This window comes from Cinclus cinclus, chromosome 9 (assembly GCF_963662255.1).
Source record: "Cinclus cinclus chromosome 9, bCinCin1.1, whole genome shotgun sequence".
NCBI lineage: Eukaryota > Metazoa > Chordata > Aves > Passeriformes > Cinclidae > Cinclus > Cinclus cinclus.
In genome coordinates, this window is record NC_085054.1 from 8,021,789 (window position 1) to 8,048,649 (window position 26,861).

The 26,861-nt window shown below is 42.5% G+C and overlaps 1 protein-coding gene across 1 annotated transcript in view; it reads left to right on the forward strand.

The window, feature by feature from the left end:
- Window positions 1-26,861, forward strand: part of WIPF1 (WAS/WASL interacting protein family member 1) — a 50,243-nt gene that overhangs the window by 15,574 nt on the left and 7,808 nt on the right. The window contains exons 2-4 of the mRNA XM_062498475.1: window positions 4,514-4,625; window positions 22,900-22,988; window positions 24,451-24,579. Coding sequence (XP_062354459.1) covers window positions 22,938-22,988; window positions 24,451-24,579 — 180 coding nt within the window. The 5' untranslated portion in view covers window positions 4,514-4,625; window positions 22,900-22,937. The remainder of the gene's footprint in view (window positions 1-4,513; window positions 4,626-22,899; window positions 22,989-24,450; window positions 24,580-26,861) is intronic.

The following is a 26,861-nucleotide window of genomic DNA, read 5'->3' on the forward strand; positions in this document are numbered from 1 at the left end:
GGCCCAGACTGTAAAAAACAGACTTTGAGGCAGCTGTGGGGTGCAGTGGGAGACCTGAATGGTGGAGGCAGGACAGCCACAAATGAGTGTTGCTGCCAAAAGATTTGCATCCCAAATTTGCAGCATCTGTCTGTTCACTCTCTTCCTACCTTCAAGGTTTTTGCATTCACACTTAGGTACAGCTAAAGCAAACTTGTGTCCCAGCAGAGATCTTTGCAGTCAGTCTGTAAGGGAATCTCTGTGGGTTTGCAACCAACTGCTTTTACACAGGCCTTGCCAGGCTGATCAGGCATTCTGTTGTTATTTAAGCTCTCACTGAGCAAAGGAATGTAACACTTATCTTCACCCTCTCCATTAGCTTGACTGACGAGTGTTCTGTGTTTTCCACAAGGACCATCTTCCAGCAGAGCAGTATCTCCTTGCTGACTCTGGTGTGACCATTCTGCCTCTACCGTGACATGGTAGTCTTCAAACTTTATTTCCAGACACTGTCAGTATTCTGCTGGTGGTGCACTTAGGGTTTGATTGCCATTCCAAAATTCGTGTGTTTTAAAAATAATGCTGATAAAGCAGCACATGTTGACTAGTCCTGTAAACATAGTACTTTAAAATCCAGGACTTTACTGTCCTTTTGTGATATATGTTCAGACCTGTTTGCCTGGTGCTAGATAACAAAATGCACACTGTTATAACTGAGAAAAATCTCTGCTCTTCTGAAGGTATAAACTACTTAGGACTCAAACCTCAGTTTACTGTATTCAAATGAAAGTATTTCTGAAAATTGCTGATGACTGCATCTGTTCGAATTCATCAATTCACTACCACTCTGAACATTTGATAAACAAATGCCCTTGAACTGAAATTTCCCACGCCTGCAGTGTAATTGCATTCTCCACTACTGCATTTGTTTCCCCTTTAAAAGAAGGGGGGGAGGGACTCTGAGCGTACTGTGGCAGAATCACATTCAGCATTTGGTATTAATATATAGTACAAAAAGGTCCATTGAATCATGGAGTGACTCAGAAGGCAGTAGAGGAGGGCTTTCTGGCTATGCGCAAATGTCAGTGGTTCAACATTAGATCAGAAATCTCTTTAACACATTGTGAGGGACAGTTGTTTCATCTGATGTTAAAACGCAAGTAAAGCGAGTCTGGCAAGGTGCGGTGGGGAAGTGTGTGTCACATGTTCCTCTGCAGGAAACGAGACTGGAGCTGCTGGGGAAGCTCAGAACTGGGTGACCTCCAACGGATTCAAATAGTACAGGTTAGTTCTCTTGAAACATCTCTTCAGCTGTCCTGCAGGGGTTCTGCACATGTATTCTCACTGATTTCTGGCAGCAGTGGATAAGGAGTGGTCTGCATGGTAGTTGTGGTATTGGGTAGTAAGCAGTGTGGGATTTCAGAGCAGAACTGTATAGGGCAAAAATAGGAAGCTCATCTGTGGGTTAGCTTGGTTTGTGCAAAGTTTGGAGCCTGCCTTGCAGTGCAACAGCAGTGTGGACCCGAGTCATATTAGAAGTGTGAATGAGAACTTCTCCATCTTTTTAAGACTTTCATAAAGTAAGTTAAAGGTTTAGATTTTTAACAGATGTGTTCAGTGTTTATTTCAGAAAGATTTTTTTCCAGGTGGAGGTTAAAATCATTGATTGTAGTGAAAACTTAATTTAGTTTGTTTTGGCTGTACCAAGTATATAGCTCTTCTCATTGATTTTCCTGGTGTAGTTTCTTGTTAAGGTGTTCTCTCATTCCTGGTGATTTCTTTTGAGAAACTGCATCATGGCTTTTCTGTGCTGGAGGGTTTCGACTTGGGAGCACTTTGCATCAGGAATGAAATGAAGCTAGGTTGATGCTGGAGAATTTGGGATCTCGCAGAGGGAGACTCTTTAATGGGATGCATGTTTTGTACTGCAGCACAAAGATTTGTTATTTTTAAATTACTATGCAATTGTGATTAATTACAAATCTTAAACGCAACACTGGAGTGAAAGTTACAAAGAAAACAACCTTCAGGGTAATAAAATGTTTAATATAGTAGTAAGTGCACAGAAGCTGAACTAAAACTAAATCCCAGCGTGGGGTCCACATGGTGCTGGGAGAGTTTGGGGAAGAGGAGGTGATGGCCCCACAGCCAGCTCCAGCAATGGGGCTGGAGCCAAGGTGCTCCTTCTGCACAGACACCCACCCCCCCCAGTCACCCAGGGTCACAGCTTGTGAGGCAGAGGGGCTTGGGCAGGGATGGTGGCAGCAATCTCACATGAAGTATAGCTGCTGGGGATGATAGTGCTGTAACAAGGCCATGCCAGGCATTAAAATCCGAGATTGAGTGTCAGGCAAGAAGTCCTAAAGGTGCCCAAACTTCTTCCCAAGTATTTTTTAAAACACTTCCCTGGCCATGTAGAAAATCAGACTGAGCTGCACAGCTCTTTCACCCTCCTCGTGCCACGTAGTGCATTCATCCTGGGCTCAGTGTAGGAACATCTGTGTAAGATGAACACGGTGCTCACAGCGGACCAGGCTGCTGCCGCCGCCTGCACGTGGGGTTGGATGCTGCACCTGGTCCTGCTGCAGGGCACGGAGGGTCTTGGAAAGCTGGGAGTAGCAGGACCCTGTTCCTGGGCTGTTGAACAGTTCTGTGGCTCAGCCTTGCAGAGCTTTACTCTCATATTTCAAGCTTTGGGGCTTGATTTGCAGAGAAGGCTTTGGCCTTGGTGGGGCTCCTCTGTTTCTGTAAAACCAGTAAGTTTTCAGAGAGCCAAAGTTCTGCCTCGAATCAGCCTTTCTGATGTATTAGGGTTTATAGCCTTCACTGGAGCACTGTTTAACTAGGAATGTGATTTAAAAGCAATTTTAGTAAAATCCCACTGCAGACATTTTCATTTCAGTCTAATCCTGTCTTATAGCGGCTCATCTCAAATAGATTAGGAGTTGTTTTAAGCTGGATATAATGGCTTGTAAATAATATATTTGAGCCTCCATGCAGTGGCTTGTGCCAGGTATTTGAAATGGAATTAAATAAACTGATACGCATTCCTAAATAAATAAACCTTAACACTTCTACTCCACTACTGGAAGTGAACATAGGCAACCAGGATAGAAAGGAGAGTTGTTGAAGAGGGGTGATTTCTGAATGGGCCATTTCCAGCAGCTTGTATTACAAAAACTGGGGAAAGAATGTTTCTTTCTCTAACAAATTAAAAAAGAAATCTGCAAAAAGAGGAAAGGGAGTAAAGAGTACAGACTGAACAAAATGAATTAAATACGCATTGGAATGAGAAAGAAGGAAACCAAAAAGAGAAAATAATAGAAAATGGAACCAGATGGGGGCAAATTCTGTGCTCAGGAAAGAAAGGCTACTTTTCTGCTGCACTTCAGAAGGAGAGACTGTGTGCATGTATTTGTGTATATATCATCTATGGAAGGAAAATTCATTTTTCTGTATACTTCTTTTAATTGTCTACTTGTTTCTTTCCCTTCAGCAGTGCTAATATAGAATTTTATTGATTAAAGGGAGCTTCAAAGTTAGATGAAAACATCATTAAAGAATCTTCAATTCTACAAATAAATAGAATAAACCACTCAATGCCACCCTGATCGCTGGCTGGCTTTACTCCCCAAAAACTGTGTGGGTGTATAATGCTGTTGAACCTGTGTCCACTGTGCACTTGGGTCCATAGCACAGGGTTATTCTTCTCTCTGCCAGGGAAAAAGTAGGAGTTAGGGTGTTCAATACCAGCTACTGCAAACTGGAACTGCATAGGCCAGCTTCAGAGAGCTTATAGCAGAATCTCCTCGTGGGTTTTATTTCACCACAGAGCGTATGCAAACATTGCATGGCTGTGAGGAACTGGGGTCGTGAGATTGATTTCTAAATAGAAGTAAAGCTGTAAAATGCCAAATGGTTACTGTTCTAATATTTTATTTTGAAATTACTGGATTTTTAAAGATTTTATTTTGTTGGTTCTAATACGAAATACATCAAATGGTCAAGTGTATTTTGGGACATTATTTGCAGCACATCTGTCACATCTCCCAGGCTGTTGCCTCTCCTTTTCTTCCCCCCACACTTTTGTTTCAGCTTTTGTGTGTGTTTTTCTCTAGCCTCAACTACAGAAACCTCCTAATTAAAAAGCTAGTTGTTGACCCATGTCTCTTACAAGGAGCAGCTGTTGTAGTGGATGACTGTTCACTCTTGCCATCACATCCATGGCTTTTTATGCCTTTCTGTTTTCCTTCCACTGTTTGTATTGGCTCTTTATGCTAAGTTAGAAGAATTGTCTTAAATTTGTTTGGGAACAAACTGGGTTCTTTGGCATCAGGGAGTGATATGGATAACCCAGCCAGTGTTTTCCTGTTCTGATTCCTCTTTAGAAGGAGGGGGCTCTTCTTTACAGTACACTGCTACTTTCTCATGCAGGACTTCTACGTCTGAAAGGAAATAGATAATGGACATGTGCTCAGGTTCTATGATCCCCAACAGTTCACAATTAATAGTTCTTTTCTTTTCTCCCTTGCAGGATTCTGGAACCTGGGAAATGTTATTGCAGTTTAATTAACTTCAGAAAGTGTATTCTGGACTGAGTTGACCAGACCTCCTATTCTATGCAAGCATCTCCTGCTGGTGACCAGGTACAGAGCCTGTGAGGTTTGCAGGGAGGGTTGGGAGCAGGTGACAGTCATGGTATGAGCAGCAGCACAGAAAGTACCTTGCTGTCTGACATTCCTGGCCTGGAAAAGCTGGAAGCCACAGAGCCATCTCATGTCTTAGGCTGCAGTGTGACAATACAGCATTCATTCTTCTCTAGGGCAGGATTAATGGCAGTGCCAGTTTACAGGCATGCTCTCATGTGCCACACCTTTCCTAATGTCAGATTTAGGTGCCTTAGGTCACATCAGATTTTGTGGCAAATTCATAAGCTTTTATCATGTGCAGTGAGTTACTTTCTGTTTGTTTGTTTGATTTTTTTTTTTCTTTCCCATTCCAGTAGTACAAGGCTAACAGTGAAGGGATTGAAGGCTTGGCAAGTAGGTCAGGACACCTAAGGTTTGATATGACCAGGCACAATGAATCTGCACTTGTCCTGACTTAGAGTAGATGACATTACACTTGAAAACTGCACAGTGAAGCCTGCAGTGTTTACAGTTTGGTGCTAGTGAACAGGTATAGTATGAAAAGGTTCACTGAAAAACATGGTTAGTAAGAAAGAAAGAATAGTGAGTTTACTTTTTTAAAATTTTAGCTTAATTATTTTTTAATTGAATTTCTGGTTTAATTTTTTTCTTGTTGCAGCAGAGGCTCCATCAGAAAGCATGTGGTGTAGATAGTTTGCAATGTACTGATCTAGAGCTGGTGCAGTCCAGCAGATCAGTTATTTCCTATCTCAAATGCTCTGTGTTGTAAACTCCAGCTGAGGTTTCCTTATGGTTAGTAGGTTATGTAGAAACTGGTACTGGGAGTATCCCAGATGATACAGGCCCATTATATATCCCATTAGATATTATCCCATTATATTATATATCCCATTAGACATGAGCACAAAACCATCCAGGGTTTCCTCTAGATTAAGTTTACATCTGGTCCATGTGGGTTAATGCTTTGGTGTAGTTCCAGCAGTGCACTTGCTTTGGAAACCACAGTCTGGAGAAATCTGGGTGCTAGGCTTGGGAGATGTGAGAGGGAAGAGCTGGCCTCAGAAACAGACAAATGTCTTACTTCATTTGTGGATCCACAGCTCTTATCAGGCATGATGGACTGCTGCTGGATGAGGGTTGGTGCAAAGACTATTATATGTAGGGTTATTCCATAGGACAAAAAAAGATGGTACTACTGTGTGGTCAGTAGTCAAACATACCTGTTTGGGTAGGAAGGGATGGCCTGTTTGAAGAAGGGAGACATGCAGATAAGAAAAATATGAGTATTTTTAAACTGACATTTATAAACTTACAATACTGAGATAAACTCAGTATTGTGTCACTCTCAGCCATTTCACATACGATATGGGATTATGGAAGGTCCCAGGAACAGCAGTAATGATGATAGCACAAATATCACCTGTGAGGAAAGACTGGAGGAAATATGGTTGCTTAGCCTGAAGAGAAGTTCAGAAAGACATGTAACCAGTTTTCAAATAACCTGAAGAGGAAATGAGTTAAATTTTTTTATGCATCACTTGTAAATATTATGAAAAATAGTAAATAAAATCACAGTAAACAGAGGTCTAAATAAGGTACTAGGAAAAGTTTCATTAGCTGTTAGGATAGCAAGATGGGTATCAGGGATATTACAGATTTTCCATCAGTGGAGATTTTTAGAGAAAAAAAGAGATGTGAATACTGCCAGGAATGATATAATCTATGGTGACTCAGGGGAAGGAAGGGTAGATGCCTTCTTCCAGCCCTGCTGTCTGTTATTCTGTATTTCAGTCCCCTTGTTGACAGTGACTTTGATTTTTTTTTTTTCCTGGTTATTGATGAAAGCTGCATAGTTGTTTAAAGGCAATAAACATTTCCTTATAGAGTATATTTCATACTCCACTTCTCAGGGAGGGAGTGAAAAATGTTGTTTCTGAGTTTCCTAAGGAGATCTTTCTCTTAGTAGTAAACAGATAAAATGAGTGCATTATACTCTGCACTGAGGGGAAAGTATTGAGTTATGAGCAGCTGGCAGGGTAAGGACCAGGTCTGCTCCTGGCATAAGAGGGGGGGACCTGAAAAGGCAGGTTTCTTTCTGCTTCTTTCTCAGGTGAACAGTTGTGGGAAGCCAGAAAACTGCTCATTTGTCTCACAGATCTCAGAAGTCTGGTACTAAGGGCAAACTTCAAATTCATGCTGGCTGCACAAAACCAGCTTTGTGCGGGTTGAACAGCATTCCCTGACAGCAAGTTTTGATGGATCAAGGCTTACCTGAAGAAGTGTTCGGCTGCAGAGTTGAGGCTTTGTTCACGCAGCAGCCCTGGTGCTGCTGTACCCTCTCTGTGCAGAAGCAGGGCTTTTTCTCTGTGTGGTGATGCCTGGACTAGTGCTCCCTGTGACCCAGCCTCCTGTGACCCAGCCTGCCTGCTCACAAGGGCCTTGGCAGATGTGGAAGAAAAGTGATCCCTGCACCATCATTTTTTGAGGTCTGCCAGTCATCAGAGCTGCAGTTTAAAAGAGAAAGTGGACTTCAGGAGAGTAGCAATGTCTTATGACCTGATAAAACCAATACAGAGCTTTCTTTCAGCTGTGAGTTTGATCCAGATACTACAGCTCTCTGAGTTTAGAAAAAATTTGCTTTTCATCTGGAACCTTGTGCCCTCAGATTTGAAGTGGCTCTTAACTCTCCATCTAATTACAAATTCTGGTTTTGAAAGCAAAGATGTTAGGAGTTATAGGTCAGTCTGCCATATGTTAAATTTAGCCTTCGAATTTACTTAAAATTAAACTTGATTTTACCCCTTCAAGCTAGCCAGATTGTTCAGCCAGTTTGATCTGGGTTTTGGCCATATTTACAGGATTCAGAAGATGTGATGATAACTTTAGGGTTCAACAACTGTGACAAGCACTCTGATTACAAATAGATTTAAGGGGAAATGGGTTGCCACCCTCTGATACCTGCTGTTTCAGGGCACCTGCACTAAGCATTACAGGGACCAGTTTGTTTTCTCTTCTGAACTGCTGGTAGACTGGCAATAGCAAGGACAAATTACAGCAGTTCTCTGGAATAAGTGGATTTTATTGAATGGTCTAAAGAGGAAATGCAAGTGCTGAATGATAGTGTGGCTGCTTTTGGTTTTGTGGGTATGTTTTCATGGCAGTGGTATGTCATAGATATTTTCTTTTTTTAGCTTGAACTACACTAAATTACTACTTTCATGCAATAAACCTGTGTTTGGAATACCAGCAAGAGCTCAGCTAGACCTGCTGTCTTGAATGGAGGTCAATAACCTCCAAATCCAGCTGTTCCCTGAGTCCCAGTGAGTTCCTGTGCCACCTGTGGGCAGGCTGCCTCAGAGCTGCCAGCTAACATGGAGGTGCCATGCTGGCTGGGCACCACTTCCAAAGCACTGGCAAGAGCCAGGAACCACCGCTGACCCTGGAACAGCTGGATAAGGCACCTTGTCTCTCCTCAGGCAATGGCTTGTGGCTTCTACCGAGTTCAGGCAAGATGTGGATTTATCCCTCTTGGCATATTCACCTTCCTGGCATGCCTGCCCAGGTCTGACCTGTGCAGTCACTAGATGTGGCCTCAAGGGGCTGTCACTACAGTGGCCTGAGCCCCCTGGTAAACCCATTCCCTCCAGGGCAGATACCCACAAAACACTCTTAACATATTCTTGATAAGTATTAAGTGAAGGGGTGCTGTGTGTTTGCAGCCTGGGTAGCTGCAGTAGGCAGTGCTGCTGTGATGTTTTCCCTCTCCCTTTCCTTCTCAGCCTCTTTCTTTGTGTTAGGGAGAGATGGGCTAGTTTGTGTCCTGGGCTGTGAAAGACTTTGCCCTGACCAATTTTTTGGCAGAATCCATTAATAATCATTCTTTCCAGCTTCTCTTGCTTACTAGCTAAGTGCTTGCCATGTGCAGCTGTAAAAAGTTGTTTCCAAAGAGAAATAAACAGGAGCAAAAACTTCTGTAATTGGAGATGGGGAGGAAAGCAGAAGGGCGTTTTCAGTTTGTTGTCCTTGGATGTTTTTTTGTTTGCTTTGGTCCATGCTTTAAACTAGAGCCCTTTACAGGACTGTGTGCCCTCTTGCTTGTCTGCACCTGTGTCCTCCCACTCCTAGCTGGAGCAGCACCAATTTGCCCGTGTCCCTCACAGGACCAGGGGATTGTCAGGGCAGTCAGCATCAGTCAGAGAGCCCTGGCAATCAGCACAGCAGTGCCATGTCAAAACATCAAGATAGAAATTTCTTCAAGTCTTAAACTTTGACAAGATATAACAGAGAGAGGGGAAACTATTTTTATTTTTTAATGCAAACCCCACATTATTAAACACGAATTTTAGTGCCTCTCCAGGTAGATCAGGGAATTTAAGTTGCATTGTCTTTCATGTAACATTAGAATTGCTTTGAGTTTGAAGGAACCACAGACTGATAAAAAACAAAACTGGTACCTTGCCATCTATTAGATAATTGCCAAAACAAGTAGAGGAGCCTATTTCATAAATGAAATCTTCAGAAGCTATCTTTATTTATGGGGCTTCCAACTGAAGGATGAAATCTTAGATTAGTCACAGACAACTTAACTGTGTGCCCTTCCTGTAGATCATTAATTTGGCATCACCTGCTGCAGACGTGTGCCGTGGACTTGGATGCATATGTGCAAATTTCATGGTCCCAATATCACTGAGTATTCAGCTAAAGGTCCAGGTATATAATCTGAAACCTCCAATTCAATGTTATCTGACCTATATTTATTTTGTAAATGTATATGCTGTATAAATATCAAGTCCTGCTGCAAAAGCAGATGAAAGGATTTATGTAAAAACGGCTTTAAAAAGCTGTTGTGAGTAAAATTTTTACTGTAGCTCTGTTATAGTAAATGAAACAAAGTGTAATTGTGGTTGGGCATTACTTTGATTCAGCTTGGCTTATAATGATATAAATATGAAGAGTATTAGTATTGCCTGGATTTTGTTCTTTGCATTTTGGCAGCATATTTATGAAATAATTGAAACGTCTCTTAGCTGTACCTTTCTTTTCCAAGTGACTTTTGACATTTTTTGTCATGCCAAAAAGCAGTGTTGGAAATACTTAACAGAAAAATTCATCCTTGTATTACTCAGGATGTTTTCCAGATTGGACCAAATGGAAATTGCTGGTGATAGGAACAGCACATGAGTATTGCTGGTGATTGCACACATGCAAACTCAGATGCTGACAACTAAAATCTCTCCTATAACCTATGGAGAGGTGTTTGGTGTGCTGTGGCTGGATTTCGACTGCTTTACAAAGAGACAAACTAAATCCAGACAGAGGTGGAAGAATTTCAGGTTTGTCCTTCCACTGCTTCAGCTGCAGATGGGAATCTGAGCAAGCAGCCACCAGAGCGTCGGACTCCTTGCCTGGGGATATCTCTAAACACCAGTCCACAGGTTCCAAAAGCCTCTGGGTTGGATCTGACCTTCTGCAGGGCACTCAGCAGGCCATTAGTTTGCTTTGGAGCTGCCCTTCCCAAGGAGTGAGTCTGGAGCAGGAGATCCTCTGCAGGGTTTCTGTACGTACTTCCATTAGGTAGTAGTTGCTTTTGTCCAATAACTGGTGTTGGAGGCAGGGAAGTGCTGGTCAGCTCAGAATACAACATATGATGGATTCAGCAGCTCAGTTCTCAAGAGGAAACGATGAATCTTTATTGTCCCTGCTGTAGCTATAGTCTGCTTTAGCCCTAGAACTTCAACTGGCAGCCCTCATCATTTATCATACAGGTTCTCATTCAGATTTTGGATCATATCTTCTTCTAAGAAGACTTCTTATATCTGGAATGAAACCAGAGCGATTCCTATCAGCTAAGGACAGGTGGTACTTTCTTTTTTTTAAATGAAAAAATTAGACTCTTAAAATAAAGCTTTTCTTGTTGTAGTTACAACACAATATCACTATAAAAGTCTATGTTTTTAAAAGAGGGAAAATGATGGTCAGATTTCATAGATTTTTGTATATGATAAAAGGAACCAAACAATGCATAGATAATGATAACCTTCAGTCTGCTTTACTTAATGGTTCCTTAGTTGTTATCTGGCTGTTAGTTTTGTACAACCCATCTAAAGGTAGTTTTTGAGTTGTCTTATTGAACATTTTTTAATAGCAGTAATGCATTGCTTTCTCTGTCTGTATCTCTGAAGTTGCAAAAGTTTACTGCTGGGTTCCAACCAGGCAGATAATTGGGTGGTACAGAAACATTTTGGTTTTGTTTTTAATATGGATTAGAACAAGGTGTCATTTGCCAGTACTGTCAGGATATTAGGTGAGCCTATAATTTCACTTGTGCAGTAATGTGTTTTCAGTAATATTACTGCTTTTCTTTGTTGTTTTTAAATTGATCTTTTTCAAACCAAAAAGTGTATGGTAAGATATTTAAAATTAATCCCTTATCCTTGATTTACCTTCTGGTTGGGTTTTTTTACTGCTTTGGATGCAGTTTCTAAAGTCCTGGTGACTATTTAGACCAGATCATGAATTTTTGGCCACAGTATCTTGAGTAGTTTGGGATGAACTAAGATTGGCTCCAATGTGAAGAAGGGGCAATTGAAGCCACAAGAGTTTGGGGAGGGAAAACCCTCTCTTTGCTTTAGATTACTCTTTGTCCCCTCTTTTCCCTCCCCTTTATTATTTCCATCCTGATTTTAAAGTCTCTTCCACAGATTTGTTTTTATATTGCCCAGAACCTTTAAAAATAATTACTGAAACCATAGCAGCCCATCTGAAAGCTTTCCGAGGCACAGTATGAGCTAAAGAACAGGCCAAACCTCAGAGGGCAGAGGCTGTTTTCCAAGCAAGGGAGAATGGATACTGAGAGTTTCTTTGGATGTTTGTGCTTTGTTGTCAAGCATACGTGTGTGCATGCCCAGCATATATTGTGCAGCTTCCTGTATATCAGCACTTCAGGGGGTTGAAAGTGATAGTAATTTATTATTCTAAGCTATCATGTAAAATTTGTAAGAGAGAGAGTTATTTTGTACCTGTTCTCAGAAGAGGATCCAAGATAAAATACCTACCTTGGTAAATAAATAAAATGTGAAGTAATAGTATATTTTGTGTATATTAATTTATAACTCAGTAAACTGAAAATTTTCGATTGGTTTATTGCAAACTTGTACTAACTCCTTAGGCAATGTTAATAGTAAAAAAGTAACTTGTACTAACTCCTTAGGCAATGTGAATAGTAAAAAAGTAACTTTTGCAGCAGCCCAGCAGAGTCTACAAAGACCTTAACTTTTCCTGGCCACCTTACTGAAGTAAGCCTTTAAATGGTGGATCAAATGCTGTTTGACAGCTTTTTGAAGGGGAGGTCAGAGAAGGTTTGTGAACACAGGGGATACAAGTCATATGCAGAATGAGTTCTCATTTAGTACCTCTAGTCAGTTAATAAGATGTGGTGTGAGTTTCTGTGCAGTTTGTGGTTTGTGAGCAGGGCACAGAGGGTAAGTTATGGGGACCTTTTCAGTAGGTTATGGTCTTTGGAGATAGATGACAGTGTATCTTGCTGGTTGCTCTCCCCAGGCTCATGGAGCAAGGTACCAGCAGTGCTGGACTCAAGGCATGGCATCTCTGTGCAAATGGTGGCTGTGGTCCTTGCTCCACCAGCCTTCCTGGTTTAGTGTTGTGGGAGTCAGTGCCAGCCTTGCATGCTGGCTGCAACACTTTTCAAATTCATTACTTATGCAAATATGATTTGGTGCCTCACAAATGACCTGGTTAAATAACTAACCCTGAGCTACAGTGCATATCCCTCCACAGGAGAAAACATCAAGGGACTTCATGGGATGCACTCTCCTTAACCTCGGAGTCTGATCTCAGAATGTTCAGATGCTTCAGCAAAGTCAGAAGGTACAATGAATCTCATCCAGTCTCCTCTGAAAGCTGGCCTGAGCCTTTCCATGAACTCTAATGAAAATAAGTTAAGGCTCTCCATCTCTACCCAGTCTAATGGAGGTTTCTCACCACTTTGCAGCCTCAAGTCATTCAAAATTAACTTTAAGAATAGAAAGTTAGATTTTTTTATTATTATTATTAATTAAAATCTTTACCAGGCCTGGTTTGCCTGTTTCTCACAAAACTGGTTTATGGGTCTTGCTGCGCTGAACCGAGGCTTTTATTGACAGTAACCTGGCTCTGGGGTGGAGGTTTTTCAGCACTGTCTATGGTGGAGCAGGCTCCCTTGCATTATGCAGATCTGGGGATGGCTTTGGTTTTGCTTTTCCCACACTCCAGGCAAATCAGTCTTTGATTGCTCCTCTAATGACAGGTATTCAAGTTACTTTAATTTATGTCAACACCTGGCTGTAAAAAACACTAATGCACTCTTGCTTGTGCAGTTGGTCTTTCCCTGATGACTGCCCAGGCCACTTAGCTTTTTCTTTGGGCTTTTGATGTGAAATCTGAGCTGATCTCTATGCACTGTAGTTTTTCAACGTTCTTATAGGAATATTGTAATAATTTTAATAGGCAGGGATTGGAAAGCGTTGTTTTAAATTCATTCCACATGTCTTGCCCTTATATGCCTCAGATTTCCCCTTTAGAGGCAGTTACTATTTTAATATAAATTTATAGATGCTGCTTTTAGTAGATCAGCCACAACTCACTGCATGTTTAGTAAGACTTAGTTGATTGTGATGAAGAAAATGCTTTGTATTAAAAAAGGCCTATGTGAATGCTGAAGCCAGTTGAATTCTAAACCTATACCTGCTGAGAAATAAAACACTCTGACATTGTGGGAGATCCTTGATCCTTTTCTATAGGTATCCATGACTGTTAAATGTTTTTTGACTGCAGTTTTGTGTCATCCTGTTGGTAAGAGGAAGATGGATGAAGGGACCATCAGCAATGGTGTTGTACAGGTCACATAATTTTTAATTTAGTGCCGTGGGCATGGAGAGGATGTGGTGTGGGGTGTCCCATAGCTCCCATGATGCAACCTGCAGCTCCAGACTGGCTCTCTTCATTGCAGCCTCAGGACTGGCAGAGAGAAGCTCCTCTCATTATAACTATTGCTCTGAAGAGGACTGCAGCACACCAGTTAGCAGCTGTGGGCTGCAGAAGTCCACCAGCAAAATCCCAGAGCTTGCTCTCCATATTTGATTGCTTTCTTGACTTTCTTCTCTTTGTCTGAAAGTTGCAAGAGCTCAGGTGTCCAAAAAAAAAACCCCTCCATTTGGACTAATTTATGGTACTTTTGGCCTGTTATGCTACAAAAATGTAGATAGAAGGGGGAAAATGCTTTGGGTTTCTGTCAAATTGATACAAATAGCAGAATTGCTGTCATGTTACACAAAGCAAACGTGGTCAAAGCCATAACAACCCAGAAATGAAGGTGGAGCAATAGCTGGAAAAGCAAAAGGCAGATATGCTCATGTAAACAAAAGCTGTTTTCCCTTGGTAACGAGCTGGGAATTCCCAGGCCAGGCCATGCCTTTCTGCTTCTGGGTCACAGGTGTGGCTTGTGGGACACATCCCTGCCTGCTACTGCCAGGCCATGAGTGACCCTGTCTGGTCAGAGATGAGCGGTGCCATGTTGTGAGGATAAGATGGTGGAAATAGTCCTGTTCTTAAGTGCAATTATTTTTTTTTCTGATTTAGGACTCAATAACCTGGAGGCAATACTCAGAAATCCCTAACTTCTGAACTAGCCTGTTCACCCTACCAACAGCTTCTTGAGCTTAAGATGGTTTTGGGGAGACAGCTATGCAGTGCTGAACAGCCACATGACGTTGGCTGATCACTTCTACAGTGATGAGACACTGGAAAAAGCAGCCCCATTGCAGAGAGGCTCTTGGGCTGTGTGTTAGGAACACTATTTTGTGAACACAAGATGTTGACAAGGAGGAACACATGAGTGACTAAGCTGGAGAGGGGCAGGAGGTTTTTTCTTGCCACAAGTATGTTGTTGCTGCATGGAGAGGTTGTCCCTGTGGCCTGTACAGAGCACTGGGAGTCAAGTGTCCCTTTCAAAGTCACCTCCTTGGCTGTGCTGGGGCACTGTGTCTGGATGACAGCCTCATGTGTTGGTTCCAACATGCCTTGACTGAAGGCTGTGGTGGGTGGTAGATGGAGTGTTGCAGGCAGCTCTGCTTTGGACAGCTGAAGGAGAGTTCACAAACAGTTCATCCTTAACCATCACTTCTATCTGGGAGAGAGGGTGAAGCCTTTTGACCTAGAGCTTTCTGCAGAGTGGCTGGGAGAAGGGCTCTTCATTTTTTGGTATGGGGGAACCAGTGGGGTTGGGCATGGAGCTGTCAGAGGTTGCAGTGTCCAAACATGTGTCCTGTCCTGAGGACTGGGATGCAGCCCAGTAATTTGATTTTTCTACTGGATTTGACCCTGGCCTCCTGTTGAGGAATGACACAAATGTGCCTGTTTTAAAGCACTGTGTGGACTCCCTCCTGAGGTGCCCGCTGCAGCATGGGCTTTGCTCCAGGTGCCCTTTGCAGGGCTGAGATTCTGTTCCCCAGGACCAGGTTGCTGTGGTGGGGAATGTGACCTGACCCTTGTTGTCTGAGCAAACAGGAGTGTTTTTGTACAACTCCTCTGAGCACACTGACTGAAAGAAATGGCAGGAGTGTGAATTAGATGAATCTCTGTTTTCAGTGGGTCAGATACTTTCTGCTATTGTGTGTTTGCTTTTACTTTATCAGCTTTTCTCAAGTCAGCATCCAAACACTTCAACTGACCAAAAGCTTAGCTGTTTTATCCAAACAGGGACTATACTGGTTACTAGAGGCAGTCCTCCAAAGCTAGCCATCGCATGTGGTCCTCTGCATGTCTTGAAAAATATTTCACTGAAAAAAAATCTTTTTTATAAGACTTGGATTAAAACAACATTCTGTCACTATAACAGCCTATTTCTTAGCTGTAATTTTCCATGGATGCAGCACTGCTGGATTTTCTCCATATAATTCTCGATTGTGTCTGACAGATGAGGTTTGCTGGATGCAACTTGCTGTGGACTGTAGGTGTATCTGGCTCTTACTGCTCTCGGCACCTGTGGTCATGTGCTGGCTCACAGGTCTGTTTGCCTCACTTGTCACTGACATACACAGTAACCTGCTCTGTTCCTGTATTCCTGTGGTGGTAGGAAGTAGATGCAGAGTGTTTAGGGGGTCTTAGGTCTCTGGGGAATTGCCCAGTGTGAGCTGCAGATCATGCTGACTGGAGGATCACTGTGCTTGGCTGCATGCTCTGGAAGGAGGGAGTGAGCATGAGGAGTGTGGAAGAATATCGATAGAGATGCTGTAGGGTGGACAGAGCACAGGGGCCTGGGATAACACACAGATTTGAAAGCACCTGACATCATCCTCACTTTTTTTTTTCCTGACTAGTCACGTCTTTTGTTTATTCTTGTTGTTATTTATGTTTACTGGTCCTCACCAGCTCTCCAGCACCTGCACCTTTCACATCCCTCTTGGAACACTATAACTGAGCTAAACTAACTCTGCAATTTATTGAGAAGGCTATGTGCAAAACAAAATATATCCTGTCTCTGAAGCCTAAGTAGGGCAGGAAAAATTCTTACTGTGATGCTGACTTGACATCTGTTTCTTTCCCAAGAACTACCCCATGCACTTCTGCTAGTGACCCTTCAGGCTCTTGCCTTCTACCTCTTCCCTTTTTGGTCCCTGCCTGCAGCAGGATGCTGTTGCATCTTCCACACCAGTCGCTGCCAAACTGGGAAAGGTGCACTTCTCTATGGGAGATCCTCCTGTGTGTTGTTCAGCTTGGGACAAATCCTATTTCAGGGCCACATAGACCTCATCCACTTTAACATGTGCCTGTGAATAAAGCTTATCATTCATCATGCCTCCAATGGCAGTGTGTGGGAAAAGAAAGGAAACTTTGGCCTCTGGGTTGAGGCAAGAGCTCTCCATCACTGACTGGTATACCTCCTGTGCCCTGGCATTTTGTGTAAGGGGTGGCATTTTTCAGTGTGGTGGAAATTCCTACTCAAACCACTCATTTTGGGTACTGGGGAGAGTTTTCTTGAAATGCTGGAAGTCCCCAACAAAGCAGGCTTCCTCTCTCTGGCAGTGACAGCTCCCCAGAATTTCCCTGGGTCTCAGACATCCAGAGTAACTTCTCTGTTGGTCTCTCTTTTGGCTGTCCGGATCTCTGCAAGTGGTTTTAAGGGTAAAAAGTTAGTGCCTCCTTTAGCTACCACAGCTTCCTTCAGACAGAATAGAACAATTTATATTCTCACACCCTTGTCATGTTCTGTCTTGGGCCACAGAGTCTTGTAATCCCTTCACCAATAGGATCGTCTTCTCACCCAAAAACTATTCTTAAAAGACCATCGCTGGTGTTAAAGGATCCAAAAATACTGACAGTAACATTTTAGATGTTATTTTGTTCCTCTGGAGCTCCTCAGCTTCTGAAGTTTTATCCCAGTTAGGAGAATGAAAAGCCAGGCTCTCCTGATTTGTATAACTATACAGAAGGAGCCTATACTCCAGTCCCCAGTGTCTCAATTAAAACTTGTATGTATCAGGTTACTTCAGTGCTAGCTAGGCTTTTCACTCCTCCATGTGCCAGTGATTGAGGTCAGAGAGTCTCCTAAATATTTTTTCTTCACCCTATAAGGGAATTCTTCAGTATCTTCTGGTAGCTTCATGCTCAACTGAATTTGGTTTGGTACCCTTGTTGAACTCTTTAGGGACTTAAACTCATCTATTTGTATATTTATTTATAGATTTCTATATATTTAGAAACTTCAGTAAAAAGAGAAGAAGAAAAACACCTGATTTTTTTTCAGGGGGATTTACTGACATGGTGTTTCATGGGAGGAGCACCTTCAGCACCTTCTGAAGTTCTCATTCACACTGTGCCACACTCCTGGACTGACACTTGGTGCAGGAAGTGCCTCTGGCCTTGGGTGATTGTGGTGGTGGTGGAACGTGGGACATGCAGACTTACTAATGACTCAGGTTTGCCAAGGAAAAGTGGGAGCAGGGGGGCTCAAATTTCATGACATCACTGTAACTATTTTTGTCAAAAAAGTTTAATAGCTTGGTACTGTGTTAAAAAAATGGTTAATGAAAAAATATTGTATCAAACTTACTGTGATTTTTCCAACTACTTTGTAATGTGCTTAGAATTAGTTGCCCTTTTTGTTTTGAGAGCTGCCTTACTAAAGTACTTGGTACTCTAGTCCAATTTCCTCAAACTCAGATCTTAAAACAAAAAAATGTTCCCTCTTTCATTAGGAGAAAGTAATGGATTTTGAAAGAATCAAATCAACACTGGTTTGGAAGTTGGGCCCTTTTACAGAGGGGAGCAGTCAGCATTTTAGTTGGCAGCTTCAGGGGTTTTTCCCCTTAAATTTATAAATTCTGTTTTATTTCTACAGTTGTTTGTTCCTTCCTCTTTTTTGCTTGGAAATTAATCATGCAGGAAATGATTAACCACAGTGAGCTTGTCTGTCTGCCTCTGACTCAATGTTTAGGAGGGGAGGGCCTTCAAGCAGCTCAAAATGTCTGACCAGATACTAAGCATGCACTTGCAGTGTGGTTGTTCACTGTCCATGCCACAATAAAGGTCATGCTTCTTTTTAGCATTTATAGTACTCATGAAATGATTTCTGAAATACCAAGTTAAATCTGAAGTGCCCAAAATTTGTGTTTCATTAGATTCAGTGTAGTGCCATTTTTGCCCATTGCTCTTTATAGATTACTCTGCAGAGCAAGGTGCTCTTTGCAGAATGCAGTGTGTGCCTCCTCTCTCCTCTGTTTTGGTTTATAAATGAAGGGAGTCTTTATCGTGATGCATTGCATAACATAACATTTTAGTTTTGTTCCTGATGGCGGCTGCTGCATGTGCCTGGTAGTTTGCAGAAATCAGAGTTTTCATATGCAGGTGTTCTTTACTCAGGTGCTGTTGGAGCATCTCGTTTGCCAGCGATGAGGGTGGCTTTCTCCAGAGGCAGCAGTGTGGGCTCGGTGCACTCTGCTCTCGGCAAGGCTGTAGGGAGGCTGTGCCAGCCCCAGGGCCGTGGCCAAGGCAGGGCAGGGAGCGTGAGCACTGCAGTGCTGGCTACCTGCTCGTGGCACTGGCAGCCCAGACTGAGCAGGCTGGATCTCTGGAGGAGCTGCTGGAGCACGGTGCTGCTGGCACCCGCCGTGCAGTGGGAGAGCAGCTGCTGTGGCCAGCTGTGGAAATGCTCCTCTCCTGCTGACAGTCCCGACCCCTGTGCTTGGGGCTCACTGCCTGATGCTGTGGTGTACGTACGGGTTAGTTACTGCAGTCCTTTGTGCAGCGTCACCAACGCTCACCTAACATAACAATTCCACATAGCTTCTTAAAAGCTCTAATAATTTACACTGGTGCCTATAAAATATGCTAGGACATGTGTCCTGGGTTTTCAAATACCCATATACCTGCAGCCTTGGTCTTTTGGAACCAGTTCCTTTTCAAAACCCTGCAGCACCAAGCCTTGTAAGAAACTTGCTTGTTAACAGATTTGTTGCGTAAAATTTATTATTAGGTTACTAGGATTGGTTACTATTTCAGGTATTTTAGTGTCAGCTGTTAGCAATTTAACATAATAGCCTTTTCTTAAATTCAGCTCTTTCCTAGTGACCAAGAGCAGATAATGATGTGAGTCCATTGCAGAAGTGTGGGACAGTAACCAAAGCTTTCCTCTAATCACAGTTACACTTAACATGTCAGGACATCTCCATGCTCTGTGAGAAAGAGGGATCCTGTGAATTGGTGATGAACTAAGCAGCTGCGGAGTCAGAGTTCAGTGTTGTGCTGATTCAGCTGCTCTGCTTCTGCAGCCCAAGAGGTGCTCTCATCCCATGGACTACTCCCAGCACTGCCCTGTGCTGTGGGAGCAAGTCACCAAGTCACTGCATCTCTTCAGGCCATTGTTATTCTTCATATAGATTTACAGTGATCAAATTTTAAAATCCAGAGAGCACCTCCTTTATTTTTGCTTACAGTAAGTCAGACAAATAAAATCTAACAGCTGAAGAGCAAGGAGGAGTTAGAGCTTCAAAGACAGAGGTGCTGTTTCTTCCTCCAAAGTTTCAGCTTGAGTTTCTAAAAATCTCTTTTTCATCAGGAAAAGCAGAGTTAAGAGTGACAAAAGAGTGCAACTTTGTTTTTAAAATAAAATTTGACAATCTAGGGTGTTTTGCAGGCTCTAAGGTATGCATTATACGTTTTTGTGTGGGCACACAGGTTTCTCAGTCACGCTGTGTGATCTCTTTTCTGATGGCTCCTAAAGGAAGTGTGTGCTCTAGAGCACCATGAGTAAACAACCCTGCAGGATGCTTGTGTTAAACTTCAGGCCAGTTTTGCCAGAGTTTGGTTTATTACAGAAGCTTTTCCTGTGCTTCCAAAATGCTATTTTCCAGCCTGTCTCTGAGGGCTATAGGGCTTATTCAACAGCAGCAAAATGTGAGCTCACCATTGTGTACCTAATTTTGATGGTAGTTCTGTTAAGAGAGCCCTTCAGTACCAGAAATGCTAACTAGTGTGCAGTGGTTGAGCACAGGTCCATGTAAGATGGGATAGAGAAGGAGGGAACATCTAGTGCTTTTCTCCCCACTGCCTCCTTGCAAATCATGTATGCAGAGAGGGTTTTGGAGAAGCTGGATGTGTCTGTGGGTAGTGGTTTCCCCTTAGAGAACTCAGGCTTTAAGCATCACCTCACTTCCTCTTTATGCCACCAATTCCTTAAAAAGCTGATCTAAAACAATCCAGTTAAAAGCGAAAAAAGAATAGAGCAGCCTAAGTGGGAAACAATCTCTAACTGACAGGGACAAGTTATGGTATTTTACAGGAAGTGCTTCACAGACCACCTGGCTCACTTGCTGCATTCAGATCTGAGCTCCCTTAAGGGATTCATTTAAAAGTGAGATACACCAAACTGCATTCTGCCTGCTCTGGAAACTTTCCTATGACACATGGAGTGCCAAGGAGACTGATGGTACATTATCTAGACTGCTTTGACTTCTTAGCAAAGAAGTGCAGAGAGAAGAATTTCTCTTTTTAATCCGATGAGGCAGTTAAAAGCTTGGTGAAGTACCCTTACGGCACAGTTAAGCTGGAGGCAACTGCAGCTGTGAAAAGACTGTGTTAAGAAACAGGATGGTTGTGGTCTACTGTAAGAAATAATTTTCCTGTTGACTATTTTTTTAAACAGGAAACTGAAGAACAAAGCAGCATTAGTCTTGGTGCTTTTAATAGGTTTCAGATTTCAGATATTGCATTTAGAATATGCTGATTGGGAAAGGATAGGGCTTTGTGCAGAGCTTTATGTAACAAATGAGAGCTACAAGTTTGGAAAATGGGAATATAACCGAATTCAGGGAAAACCTCTGAATATGAAGCTGTTGTTTCTCTGGAAGAGCTTAAGATGCTCAGTAATGCAGCAGAGAGGACTGATGAGAGCAGGCTGGTCTGTTTGCAGGACTCCGTGAACGCGTGCATTTGCACAACACTGTGTAGGCTTGGCTTCTCACAGTTTCCTCTTTGTCAGTCAGTCTGTCTATCTGCCAGCTTCCCCTCTGCTCTGCTTGCTCTTTCGCACCAACTGGGAACAGTTTCTGCACTATGGCAGAAGAAAACTTGCAGACGCTCGAGACAGCACTAGTGCCTCACTCCACTTTGAAGTCCATGATTTTTCTAGATGGTCGGCCAGAGCTGTGGATGATGTGTCTGACTCCTTCCTCCCTAAAGACTTTACACAAAATCCATTAAAGTCTTACTTCAGAAAGTATTTCTTCTGAGGAAGGTAACTCAGCAATTTTGGAGGGAGAGGGGGAGGCAAGGGAGGTTACAGCTGTATACTAATTCTTTTGAAGCATGAGTGTCTGATGAGACAAATCTGTACTTCTAAATGTTTCTTTCTGACACACTTATGGATCATGTCAGACCCATTACAGACTTCCTAGGTGGTGACTCACTGCAAATGCCGTTTTGTTTCATTCAGCACATTTTCCTAATGTTCATTTTAACTGTAAAGGGTACTTACCTGGCATGATGTTGATTTGACAGCTACTATGCTATTACACTTCCCTTTGGTTTAATCTAAAACAATTAAGTTACTTTAAAAAGTAAGAGCTGTGCATTCATGTAAATAACTGCCCTGGGGACCTCAGCCACCAGCCTGGGGCTGTCTGGAGAATTGCTCTTGTTCCTATTCCCACTGTGTTTACCTGGTTTATGCAAATATTATATAAGTAGTGGCAAATCATTGCTACTAAAGGTGGCTCAGGTGAATGGCCAGCATGAGTGAAAGCTCAGATTAAAGAGTAAAGTACATGCTGAAATGCCATAGCACTATTAGAAGTGTTCCAAAGCCCCCGATAGGTACAGTTCCAGCAAGCTGTGCGCCAAAATTCCACAAAAAGCCCTTGTGACTTGAAAATATAGTCCTTGACACTTGGCCCTTTTTTTTGTTGTTGTTCCATAATTTTGTTGCAACAATTCTCTATATCTCAGGTGTGACCCTCCTAGGATTGCCCAGGCTGAAAGTTCAGCTTGGAGTGGGGAAAAGTGGAAGCCTGGTCTCTGGCAGGGGAGCTTGTGAAAGGCTGAGCTTTAGCAGCCAGTCTTTTCCTGCAGCTGAGGGGTCAGGCTGCCTGCTAGCTCTTCCTCCTCAGGGAGAATATCCAGAACATGTCTGTGTGTGCTGCTTCTGTGGAGGAGGAAGGTGGATTCAGACATGATGATGGATCTTGGGATTGTCAGAGCAAGCAGGGAGAGAGGAAGAAGCATGGGTCCATCCTGGAGCTCTGCTGTTCTACTCAAACCATAACAGTGTAGGTGGAGGAATCTTTTAGCAGCTGAAGAGATTTAACAAGTCAGCATCTGAGTATGATCTTAAAGTATGATGCCTTCTTGAAGTAAGGGTTGGTGGTTTAGCTACAGGGCTATCCTGAAGCACTTCCATGGGAACATGATTGTTGGATTTAACATAGTTCAATTTGGTTACTGCATTTTGTGCACTGCTGTAGCAATGCATGGATTGTGTAAGTGTTCAAAACTGGATGTATGTTTGTATGGCAGTGGGGATCATGTAGGGAGCTCCTGTTTAAAGATGCAGCTGGTTTCCATACAATTAAATATAAAGTGCTTTTTTACCAATTAATTAGACTTCAAAAATGTGGAAGATAAACCTGTCAGCTGCAGGGATGTTTTTTAGCTGAGTAGAAAATTTTTTATTAAGATGTATTAATCTCTGGACTTTGTGTGTTTGTGTTTTGCTGTGCAGGTTTCTTAGTAAGAGCAGACAGAACTCAGCCTTCCACCATGCCTGTGCCTCCCCCTCCAGCTCCCCCTCCACCCCCAACACTGGCCTTGGTAAGTTTTACAGGAGGTAGCTGTATGCACTGTTCTCTGCTGCTGCTTGTCACTTTGAATAGGATGTCCAGAGATCCTGAGGTGTGGATGTGTGTATCCGTGATATTTGGGGAAAGCTCTCCAACATATTGTTTATGGTTGATTGTTGATCCTATGAGAAGGACCATCATTTCCACTGCCTTCCAGTTCTTATGTGCATGTCACTATCCACTCTAACTCTCCATCCTTTTATTCCTCCCACACTGGTGGCTGATCTGGAGGAGAGACAGCAGCTTGTCTAAGGGGAGTTGAAGTCTTGCTATCCCCTTGCCTTTCTCCAAATCTGTACTCCCACCTTCTCCCTTGGCCTCCTCCAGTACTTCTGTGACTTGGGCTGGAAAAAATCAAGCCTGTTGTTTAAATTTGGTAAGGATAGCTCTTAGCTAGCATAGCTCCCTCAGCCTGTGGTACCAGAGCACAGGATCCACTGCTGGCACAGCATGGTTGGTGAAACTACATCAGACCTGGCTTGAACTGGAATAGAGCCTGTGCTGTGCTTGCCCTCCCAACAGTCAGTCACCTCACTGACAAGGAGGAAGAGGCTTCTTGAAATGCCAATTTGAAGCACTTAGATATTTTCAGAGCAAAACCTTAGCTGATTTCACAGAATGGGCTGTCTCCCATGAGCTTTTCCTTCATCTTCTACCACAAGCAAGTTACAGACTCTGCTCCCTCCATGACAACTCCCCCCACCTTTCAGGAGATCTCTATAACATCAATCTGATAAGTTAGAAAATGTTTCAGGCACCATTTCCTAGAAGAAAGAGCCACATATATATATGTGCATATAACTGCATTCTTTGGAGGTTTTTTGTTCTTTCTTGAAAAACCGTGTCACCAAAATACAAAGTGAAAAAGACCACCATTGAGACAAATCTCATGTGTCCAAAGGTTTTATTTGGTCTATATGAAGAGGTCAATACTATTGAAGTGGCGATTGCCATTTTTAAGTATTTCTATCTAAGCTAAGATAGTAGACAAAGGTCCATCTTTGTTCTGATTTATCTAGAAAATGTATTTCACCACAACTTTCAAGAATGTCAACCTTCTTGTATAATCAGTTTATGTGTGTAGTTTGTTCTTGTTCAGTCTCTAAAATGGCAGTTTCCCACAGATATGCCTTGGCTTTAAAAAATCAGCGATTCTAAATCATGAGTTCAAAAAAGGTCAATTCATGCAGAAGTGTTCTGTTTCTAATGAATAATGAGGGTCAGAATAGCAGTAGAGTTGGGGACTTCACATCAGTAACAAGGCCAGCTACCTTTAATATCATTCACAAAACTAGACATGGCATTCTACCTACCCACTCCAATGCTGTTAAAACAGACACTGAAATCTCTAGTAACTACCATATTTGAGCAGAACTTTGTATCTAGAAATTAGGGTTTATTTTGCCTCCTCATTTTTAATTTTTATTTTGCAGGCAAATACTGAAAAGCCATCCCTAAGCAAGTCAGAACAAGCAGGGCGAAATGCTCTATTATCTGATATTACCAAAGGAAAAAAGCTTAAGAAGACTGTTACTAATGACAGAAGTGCTCCAATTCTGGACAGTAAGTTTTTACATGTTGGAATTTCTATAGGCATGAATGGTTCTCCAGATCTGAAAGCAGAAAATTATTTTATGTATCATCAGATGAATTGCCGTGAGAGTAGATAAAACAAAGTGCCAGAAATTGGCATGCATAAAAATAAATTCTATTCATCATGAATGAACAGTCAGCTGAGAAATCAAGTACTGCTCATGAAATGTGAATGCTAATTTGTTTGCTAATTCTCGTAAAGTGGTTTATTTTCCTGTTTGCTTATATCAGAAAACTATGCAAGCCCTACCAGGAGTTCTGCTGAGGACCTGCAGCAGATCAGGCAAACAAAATCCCCATAAGGACTGAGGAGAGGACAGATAGTAAAGTGGAATTTCAGACTCTACTTTTGCATAAACAATATAAGAATAAATGCATGCCTGGGATGACACCATTGGCTTCAGTACCACTTAGAGGAAAACCACAGCCAGAAGCCTCAGCTCTAACTGTGTGTCACTGCTGCATGCAGTTTTGCCACTCCTGGAGTGACTCAGGGGTGTTATCTTTTTGGCTGAGCCTTGCTGCTCAGCCAGCCCAGCAGTTCTGCACAAAACAGTGACTCTACTTACCTGAATGGAAATAAGGTCTCTATCCAGCTGTGCTGCTGCTGTGTCTCACAACACATCTTGGTAGGTGCCAAGAAGAGGCTGGAGAAGCCCATGTAGCAAAAGTACTGTGAAGGCAGAACAGAAACAGGAGAAGAGTGAAGAACACAGGCCTCACTCAGAGGAGAAGCATTCATCACCTAAGGAGAAAAGACACTTCTACAGACTGATTAGAAAATGTGACACACCCTCGGTCTAGGTTTGGCCATGCAATTAAAGGCTGGACTATGATAGGAACATGATGAGAAAAGAAGGAAATATCCAGAAGAATGTGACCAAATAAAAATAATTTTTAAAAAATTAGATACAGTCCTGCAATCAGCCAGCTAGAGTTTTTAAAGATTATCTCTGAATGTGAAGTTACGTGTTCTAGCTATAGCAATGAGCTGAAGGGGATTAAAGGAGGGGGTAAACAGTAAGATAAAATTATGCAGGCTATTACCTTATTTGCATGTATTAACAAATCATGATGAAAGACTAAGCCATGGAAGCAGCATTTCTCCAGAGGTTAACACCCTGTCTGAGTCAGAGCCAAACTGAGATGACATGTTTAAGAAAGAGAAGGGTAATGTGAAACATTCCCCCATGGATACACTCTACCTTTTTTCTTGGGGATATTTTTAGAATTGCTTTTAATCCACATTTCAAAGTTTTAATTACTTTGAAATCAGTGACATTTTTGCCCACCCAAAGTGTGGAAATCAAGATTCCAATAAATTAAGCAATTGATCTTAGCCTATGTGGCCCAGCAGCTGAGAGCTGATCTCCAGATATCCTGACCTGTGCACCTGCTGATTTTGCAGTGATGCTCTGAAAAACGCTCTTCTCTGTATTGCAGTTGTGGAAACACTTTCATTTTACTGTTGGCAACTCAGTTGTCACAGCAGAAACATTGACATTACAGAGAAATGGGAAAAAAAGGGGGAGGGCTGATAAAATAATTCCTGCCTATTGGAAGCATTAACAGCTAATGATCCTGTCACTGCACTTCTGAACCTGCAGAAATAGCACCTCCTTTCCTACTAGGCTTTGTTCAAATAAATAGACGTGTTGCAATATCATCAGTAATGAGGAATTCTGTGCATTCCCAGCAGTTATCCCCAGAGATACTTTCAAGGAGGACCTTCTGCTTTCCTCTTTCCTTCCCTTTTCCCCATGAGATTATGCTGTCTCTGCTTATGGAGAAGTGGAAGGGAAGGATAAGAGAGCAAAAGTACAAGAAACCAGAAGAAGTAACCAAGGTGCTAACAAAGACTGCATTATATTCTCAGAAGTCCCATCCATGCTCAGTTCCAAATTCTCTGCAGCAATTTTCTCTGCTCTCCAGTCTGGAGAAGACTAAAGTGATGGCTTAATAAAACACAGAGGCTACGTTTATTATGGTTACTGCACCAGCTCCTCCACAGTGCAGTGGTGGTGGTGATGATGGTAGCTGTGATGATCTAAACCTTGTGTCTTTTGAAAGTTCATCCATTTTTCCCAAGCTACAAGCATTACTCTAACCAAAGAGGTGACTTTGCAGGGTCAGTCTTGCTTCACTTATACAGGGGATCTTTTTTTCCCAACAGAGCCCAAAGGATCTGGTGGAGGTGGTGGTGGTGGCTTTGGAGGAGGTGGCAGTGGCAGTGGCGGGGGCTTTGGTGGTG